Source organism: Armigeres subalbatus, chromosome 2, assembly GCF_024139115.2.
Source record: "Armigeres subalbatus isolate Guangzhou_Male chromosome 2, GZ_Asu_2, whole genome shotgun sequence".
In the NCBI taxonomy this organism is placed as follows: Eukaryota; Metazoa; Arthropoda; class Insecta; order Diptera; family Culicidae; genus Armigeres; species Armigeres subalbatus.
In genome coordinates this window covers 320159204-320168179 of record NC_085140.1, presented here as the reverse complement: position 1 = coordinate 320168179, position 8976 = coordinate 320159204, and the positions used below count along the sequence as shown (strand labels likewise).

The window sequence follows — 8976 nt, the reverse complement described above, 5'->3', positions numbered from 1 at the left end:
TTGACAGCTGCGGAAGAACTTTACGGAATCCGTGAAACGGAAAATTTTGAAAAGATCCGCAATACAACTACTGCTCTGTGAGTTTTTCACTCTATATGAAGCCGACGTGGCGTTCCAATTTACGTTGGAACTATTATCAAATCAAGTAACAGATATTTCCGCCACTATTTCGATGCTTTTGTAGAATGAATCCAAGAGAGACGATCCAAATACGCCGATCTTTTTGCTTTTTTGAATAATTCGGCCGAAAAGCAATTAATCACAACGATTTTTGCATTTTCTTCAAGGCATCCTGAGCTACTTTGATTATGCTTATGGGATCTTGAAGCGTCTAATCATTCCTGATGCGATCGTTGAAACTGAGACAACGATCATACCTGACGATCGGTACGAAGAAGATGCTTCTATGAATATTTGTCTGGTTTTAGAACAACTTGTGAAGAACACTTGCGTTGCTGGTGGCAGATACGTCGACCCCGGGATCCTTGCATACAATCCGTAAGGAATTCTCCTATTATGAATTGGAAGGGATTACGGGCAAGTATTTAACACTGATTTTCGAAGGTCTTGGAACCATACATCCTACTTCGGTTGAACCATAGAGGGCATTATCAGTAGTTGGCAACATTGCTAACAAAATCCAATACGGATTGGGAGATGAGTCGCTCAGTATGTAATGTCTACTTAAGTTTCGCTTTGCCCAGCTCAACAAGCAATGATTTTAGCATTTGAAGTTTGTCAACAAATATTGTTTTTCATCCAGAAGCCCAAATCAAAAGTTTTTCTTTTACTACCTGAAATTTTCAACAAAACCGGTATTCTACCGGTATTACCGGTATTGACTCCATCAAATACCGAAAACCGGTATTTGACAAAAATGGCCAATACCGACCACCCTAGTGATAACTTGTCACCAGCCGAACCTGAGAACAAAACGTATGCGGATATCGTGAAGGCACTGGAAGAATATTTCGATCCGGCTCCATTGGAAATGGTGGAACTTTGGAAGTTCCGGCAACGTATGCAGCGGGAAGGTGAGTCCATAACCGAATACATTACGGCCCTGCAACGGGAAGCAAGACTTTGGTGACTATCTGTCCAAAGGATTAAGAAACCAACTGGTGTTTGGTTTGAGGAGTGATCGTACTCGGACACGCTTGATAGAGGAGAAGAAAATAACGTTCGACAAAGCGAAGCAAATTGCACTCGCTATGGAAGCGTCAGGTGAGGGGGCGGATGCACTGAATAGGCAGATGCACGACGTGAACTTGACGGGCAGGAAAAGGTCTCAACCGAGACGGGGATCGATGACATCCACTAATAATAAGGTAACTAACCCTACTAAAAGAAATGTATGTTTCCGATGCGGTAGTGAGGCACACTATGCGAATAAGTGCGAGCACATTAACAAGATCTGTGGCCTTTGCCACAAGAAAGGTCATTTAAAGCAAGTGTGTCTCAGCGCCAGCGCCGAACGCAAGCAATTTTCTGGTGACGGTTACGCAACAAAGAGTAGACCTAAGAAGCATTTCATGAATCTTGTTGAGGATACCATTAACTCGGAGTCCGAGTATTCAAATGATGATGCAATTCAAATTGTTGAAATTTGTAAGCTAGAAAATGATTATGATGATTTGTCAAAAATCTTTTTGAGTGTAAGAGTAGGAGGTTCACTGATAAAATTTGAGGTAGACAGTGAATCGCCAGTGTCTCTAATAAGTAATGCTGACAGAATCAAGTACTTGAAGGACTTACCGTTAAAGCAAACTGACATTCGACTACGTAGTTATTGTGGTAATAAGATCGCTGCTTTCGGTGAAATTGAAACGGAGGTTGTGGTTAAAGGTCAATCGAATCAAATGCGACTGTACTCTTCCCTTTTCTATTCGAGACATTGTAGAACAGGAAATCAACAGTTTGGTTGAGTCAGGTGTTTTGGTAAAGGTTAACCGTAGTGAGTGGGCAACGCCTGTCGTTCCGGTGATTAAATCCTCCAACAAAGTTCGCCTATGTGGTGACTACAAACTTACAGTGAATAAGTGAACGAACACCCTTTACCAACAGTAACCGAAATGTTCTCCAATATGGCGGGTGGAGAAAAGTTTACCAAATTACATCTTGCACAGGCATATCTGCAGATGGAAGTCCGTCCGGAGGATCAATCGATGTGGACTCTTAATACACACCTAGGATTAGACCAGCCGACAAGGTCACTTCTCAAAACGAAACTTGCAGAGGTCCCTACACCATCTTATGCAATACAAAAGAAAGCTTTTGAAAAGTCCTTCACCTGCATGAAATATCAGATCCTCATGTTGTAAACTTTGGGCAAAATTTGAAACTGAACAAAAATGCCAAAAATTTCTTAGTTTCGCCTAACTATAGAAGGTTTGCTTCAACAATATTAAAATCAATCTAAATCATTCTAATTATGTCGAGATGATCAATATAAGTCATATTTTAAATAGCGATCATAATTTGTTACGATGCAAAATCAATTTCTGTTTCCGGGAGCTGTCCCCCGGGTCCGTACAGTGAGATTTTTCATGTGATCAAATAACCATTATTTACACCCGTTTTGTTAAACTTGCTTCAATTGTTTCTTTTTGCTAAGGTATCAGAAAGCCACAGAAATAAGCAGGGACCATAATTAAAGATGTCATTGAAAAAGGTGCGTAGGATGTAAGAAATTTAGCTGGAGAGTCAAATAAGCTCTACTAACACATTTTAATATCCACAACTTAAAGCAAGTGAAAAATGTAACTATTCTAAATGATGTCTCATGTAAAAGGAACTTGGTCATATTTGAACATGATGCAATAGTGTCAGGTATTCGAAGACACATTTCTGAACCGTGAAATTTTTCACCAAAATTTATTATCAAAATAAGTAGTCTAAAAACGTGTTCGAATGATCAAACATAGTTTGTATGAATCATCAATAATCATATTTTGCGTATATGGTATACAAGTAGACATAATCCGGATAATTAGCGAGTTTTTTTGTTAGACGGCTTATGTGTCCGGCACTGGGAGATTTCTCCCTATATTGCGATTTTTTCTCCACTTAGGGTCTGTCTCATTTGGAAAATTAAACTTACAAGTGCCAGTTCGAAAATTAGAAAATCACCCGGTCATAATAATGGCTGGTGCTACCCAGCAATTCCAATAAGACATCGATGTAAAAAGTAGAAGCATAAGTACTTTTGAATTAACTATGTAAAATGATTCGATATCTGTCAATAGTAATCTTGCTCTGCGAGTAGGGTTATTCGATAATTATTGAAATGTCACTTTAAAGTTTAATTTCAGTTTAATTATCCAAATGAGACAGATCCTTAGACTTCATTGATATTATACTAAGGACACACCTGTGGTACTTGTACCATGGTACAAGAGAACAAAAAAAATATTCCAAGACTATCTTTAATAAAGACAATAATTGGTATGGTACACTCAGCGAACTGGACTATCGAAATTCATAACCGGCGCCTTATGAATATTCGACTGATTATTCCACCATCAGTGCTTCTTATACGCAATTACCTCTTCGAATACCCAAGCGTCGATGGGCGTGTGGTCTATATACCGGCCTCCCGACCCCGATGTCCATCCCCCAGAAGTAGTACTGGGAGGTAGTTCCTGGGTGAAACGATGGTGGAGCCCAAGGGAGTTTAGTCGGTATTACCGGTATGGTCGAGTCCGACACTCCAGTACACTTCCGTGTGGTAGTTAGGTAACTACAATGCACGTGTACTGGGTTAGTGTGTAAATGCATTCTCCCTTGTAAAAAAAAATAAAAAAAATAAAAATAAAAACCCCGACGTCTATGGTTCGAATCCAGTCTGCCGCACTTCACTTTTTTTTAAATGAAAATCATCATTCATAAGACAACATATTGAAATTCATACTGATTCCTTGTGGCAAATTTCCTTAAGGCGTTTTATTGAAAATCGTACGTCCATTTTCCTCAGTGTACTCATTTCAAGATTCTTGTACCATGGTACTTGTACCACCAGTGTGTCATTAGTATTAATTTCGTTGTTCTCAAATTTTGGTAACGATTTCGCCGCCGTGTTATTTGCACACCGCTCATCTTTTATATATGCCTTGAACTTTTTTGACAGTCTTTAACGCTTTAGCGTACCTAAAACGTTAATGTTTATTATTGTTTCTGCTTGAAAGTGCAAATATGGGAAGAAAAATAAAAGGTGTTCATTAGTCTATTCTGTTTCCCCAGCAGACATAGAGCATATTCTTAAGCATAACGTTTTGATTGAAGTTAGTTCATAGGCAATTATATAATTTAATGTGCTTTTGCAGGGAGCCCGCAATGAAATAGCACACGGAAGAAATGGACAGCTTCATAGATTACGATTTCAGTGAAGAATTCCTTTTCGAAAACATCGAAATGTTGGATGATGACGCTAACCTGAATTTTATTGAGGATGGCCTGGAAGAGGAGCAGATTCGAGAACCTACATTGGAATCGTAGTTATACAGATGCCGCTTGTTGGCATTTTTTCGGGAGTTCAAGTGACAATCGTCTTAGGGTCACATTGCCTACTGGGACGTACAAGCAAAGTTCATTAACGACTTCATGCGCAAAGTTTGGATTTTGGCCAAATCTCATTTACTTCGCGAAGTTGTGTTTCACCAGCAAGAAGATTGAAGCACCGTTCCGATGTAGTCAGATAAGGAGGAACCGGAGGAATGCAATTTCCGCAAATTTGCGATTTTTTATGAGAAACGACAGGAAATACACTATGCTGGATAAGATAACACCCAATTTGCTGCACAACTGGAGGAATAAGGAACACAGTTCGAACGAAACCTGTAAATTTCCGTTCAAGTAGATGTAACAAATTGACCTCCGTGTTAAGCAACGTAAGGTTATAGGTTATTTTAAATTTACACGTGCTGTAATTTACGAATTTATATTTTTATAAGAAAATAAAAAAAATGCGGCCAACATGGGAATCGAACTTCAATCCACAGAGTGAGAGGCCATCTCATTAGCCACTCGTGCATTTCAACTTCTTGAAAGCGAGCCGACCAAAGAGTATCAAGTTAAGCGTTCTGTCGATTTGATTATTCTTCATCAGACTGAACGATAACTTAAATTTACATGACACGGAAACTTCTTCGAGACGCGAATGTTTGAGACTCAGTATACTGAATACATCACAGATTTCTCGAAGGGATGTTATAAAATCATTGAGTTTCAGCGATAAAATGCTGCGTTATGAGGGCCACTGTACAAACATCCGAATATTTCAATTTGATTGATGCTTGTATGAATAAAATAAGCGCCAGCTGCGGTTTGCATGAAATGGAATGGGATTTGTTTTGATTTGTTTTGACAGCCACGTTCTCGCACAACAAGGTTTCCGTTAGACGCATGTAAAATTAAGTCATGTTGAATGGAAATATCAACGATTTTATCGTTTACATTACAAAATTGGAAATTATGATCTACTACACATTCTGTTATCAAATTTTACATTCAGTAAGGATTTCCGTCGTGGCTAATTTTCAGAATATTTTACTGTGAAATCCATGTTTTGCTATACGTGTACTCGCTATCAGTAAGTTCGAGAAAGATCTTCATCTCTGTCAAACACCATTCGATTGGTCCCTCAAATTGTGACAAATCTGGTGCAGCAGCATCAGCATTGAGGTTGAATTATCTGGCGATCTACGTAAGGAGCATGGAGATCGATGGGATGCGTATGAAATTGTTTGGACGATGTGGGCATCAGCAATATTATCGTCACCCGCTCATTCACAAGGATCAATGAAAAATTCTGTTCCACCAGAACATCTGCAACACTTCTTCAAAGCAAATGACGGCACAAGAATCCAGCATATCAAACGAGGATTGGTCATCGCTCATAATGTCAATGCAGCATTTGGGGAGGGAATTGCAGCTGCTAAGGAGGCATTCTTTGCTTTAGAAACAGTTCAAAAAGAGCTATGCCTCAAAATGGCACAACTTAAGATGCGTATTGATTTACCGGAACAGCGAGAGCGATTGGGGGAATCATTTGTCGATGCAATGGAGACTTCGGTAGCTATTTTAAAAGTTAATCCAGCTTGACTTAGAATGCGCCAAATAAATGGAATTGAAATCTTTATGTGGAACTCCTGTTGAAAATAGTTTTTGGCTTCATGGAGATATGTTGTTGGATTTCTCAAATACATATCTACCAACCACTGTCGGTTTTCGGAAGTGAATTTTGAACAATCCCGCTCATATTTTCTTCTTGAGAAAAATCCATCCTTCTCGTATCGTTTGATCCAGTTGGAAATAGTAGATTTATGTTTCAGCAGGCTTGGTTCTACTCAGCACCAGAAAATAATACCCATACAAATGATACACGGTATTTCTGGATGCTCTCTGATGCTGAAAAACTTCCCGAATATTAGCCATTATGTGCACAACAGTTAACAGATAATTTATCCAGCTACTTGTGATGATGGGGAAAACTGTTTTTTTGAGAATAACTATAAATGAAAAATACAACATACAAGATTGACAAAGGAAATAGACAGTTGTTTCATTCGGCAGTGATCAAATGAAAATAGATATTAAGGTAAGGTTCTCTATTCTTATTGGCAGTTATAAAACATCGTTAATCAACGACATCATTTCTTGTTTACAATTCACAGTTTACTGCCTCATTTGATTTAGTCTCATACCTTGTTATGTAACTCATTGCACCTGATAGAGCAATATTCAAGATAAATACTTCATGAAGGTGGTCTAATGCTAAATATTTTGACGTCCATAATTTCGTCTTGAAAGTCCAAATATTTATGAAAAAGCAATAATATTCATATATGAAAAAGCAATATAATTCGGCTCGTTTATTGTCATATTGCAGATTGTTTGAAAGATGAACTCTTGATGCAATTCTTCTAGAAGAATTGAATCAAGAATTCATATTTAGTATATCAAATCAAATAGTATCAAACTTTATTTTTTTGCAAGCAAAGTTGTCATTTGAATTTTGATGAAATCGTCAAAAATAAAACTCAGTGCCGTACTCCGTTGGGCCACCTCAAATAGGCTTACGACGATAGCCAGTAAATGGGCTCGTGGGCACCAGCTGTCAGGGCCGTGTATTAAACTAGTAGACCATCCTATTCACAACTAGGAAATTGTTCAGGTGCTAGGAATGTCCATCGACATCCGCGATCCGTGAAAACCAACTGTTGTTCCAGAGTCAACCTAATCCTGAAAGCCTCACAGGACGGGCACGGGTCCTGTCGGTGCTCGAAATACAGCAGTCTTTATTTCAACTATAAGGCAAAAATAATCAACTATAAGGAAATGAATTATTGACAAAGTACTAAACTGAAAAATAATAAATTGTGTAGTTTATTTGCTCTTCTTTCTCATGAGGATCCTGGAAACAGGCCTTTACTAAACGAGCTCATGAGTACATTGGAGGATACTTTAGTACATCATTTCTAGCCTTTCGTTTGCGAAGGACTTTTTTTGCTACGCTAAGTTTATATGAGCTTCATTTTGCCTTCACATATCCAAATATCGATAAAGAGTTTGATCTCTGGCTCCTTGTGTTCAGCTCGCTTTTTTGTGGTCTTGATATCAGAGAAATGCAAAGGCGAAGCTGATAATGTTACTTTTAAGACTTTGAAGAATATTTTTAGTAGATATTACGATTGAATTTTTTTCAAGTTTCTGAGCTTACCTAAGGCCGAATCATAGTCGTCAGACATATTACTCGTGTTTATATGGATCCCGAAAAGTGCTAATACCGCGGAAAAATTGTCATTGACGTTAAAATGATCACAAACTAACGACACTTTTAATGGTTTTCGGTTCATATCTCTTGTTAGGTTTTTTTAAATTGAAAATAGCCCAAAAACAGTAAAATGACTTGAGCCTCTCGAAATTTTATCCGAATTAGCTGAAATTTGACAGGAGCTATTATTTTATCATAAGAATTGTGATTCTGGGCTGACCGGCTGAATTTTGATACTTTTGAAAACATGAAAAGTTCTAATGATTAGATGTACTTCGTAGATCGAACACCAGCGATACTGTTTCCTTAATCTCTATCGAGATTGCTATCAGAAATCAAAGCGAATGAGTTGATTTCAACCAAGACAAACATGACAAATGCATGTGGACTACTATTCCTGGTATATGCACCGAAACTTGGAGGCAAGGAAGTGTTGATGTATTCACTTGACAAAAGCCTCGACTCAACGACAATCTTATAAGTACTAAGGAGTTGGATAATGGGAAGGCATTCTTTGGGTTAGGATTTGTCTGTAACTGTCAATGTGACTGCACACACCACGTGAAGAGTTATAGCGTTACGGATAGAAGCATTTTAGGGTGGGCTATGGAACGAAAAGATCGAAGAACAAAGGTCGAGGAGACAAGAGTCTCAATGGATAAAAGGTAGAAGGAACAAATATTGAATGAACGAAATTGAATAAAAAATTTCAATTTATACACGATGAGATAATATTTTCCATAATAATTTTAAGAACATGATTCTAAAACGGAATTTATCTCTCAACATTTCTAGAGATGTCTCTTCTTCATTACCAATTCTTAAATCAATTTACAGTGAGTTTGCACTGTTCGAGAGACAGTGAAGTTAAATAATTTCTGTCAGAATATCTGATTCTTCACAAATACGAATGTAGCAGTGATGTTTAACCCACAAACTGTCGGACGAATCTTGAACTCAAAACAGCTTGTTTTCGGCCAGTTTCAACAAAGGCAAGTTTCAACTGTTACAAAGAGGAATAGTTGTTCAAAAGTAGACAGGTAAAATTCTCTCTTTTAAGGGGAGTTTTGAAGCGTGGCATAAGTCATTTTAGGCAAATGTTCGTATATGTTGAAATGATTAGCGTCATAACAAGGTTTCAGTATATGTAATTAATGGTTGACAATAGCCAAATAGACATGAATTGGCATCCGGACACTGATCAG

General features: G+C 38.0%; 1 protein-coding gene across 1 annotated transcript; it reads left to right on the top strand.

The window, feature by feature from the left end:
• Positions 1-877: 877 nt before the first annotated feature.
• Positions 878-2043, top strand: LOC134209897 (uncharacterized). Its single transcript, XM_062685918.1, has 3 exons — positions 878-1034; positions 1105-1608; positions 1892-2043. Exons 1-3 carry the CDS (start codon positions 878-880, stop codon positions 2041-2043), a joined length of 813 nt encoding a protein of 270 aa, XP_062541902.1.
• Positions 2044-8976: the final 6933 nt, after the last annotated feature.

Coding starts and splice junctions, on each gene's coding strand:
- LOC134209897 (XM_062685918.1), top strand. CDS start 878: ATGGCCAATACCGACCACCCTAGTGATAACTTGTCACCAGCCGAACCT. Junction 1,035..1,104: donor GCAACGTATGCAGCGGGAAG/GTGAGTCCATAA, acceptor ATCTGTCCAAAG/GATTAAGAAACCAACTGGTG. Junction 1,609..1,891: donor AATTCAAATTGTTGAAATTT/GTAAGCTAGAAA, acceptor TTTCTATTCGAG/ACATTGTAGAACAGGAAATC.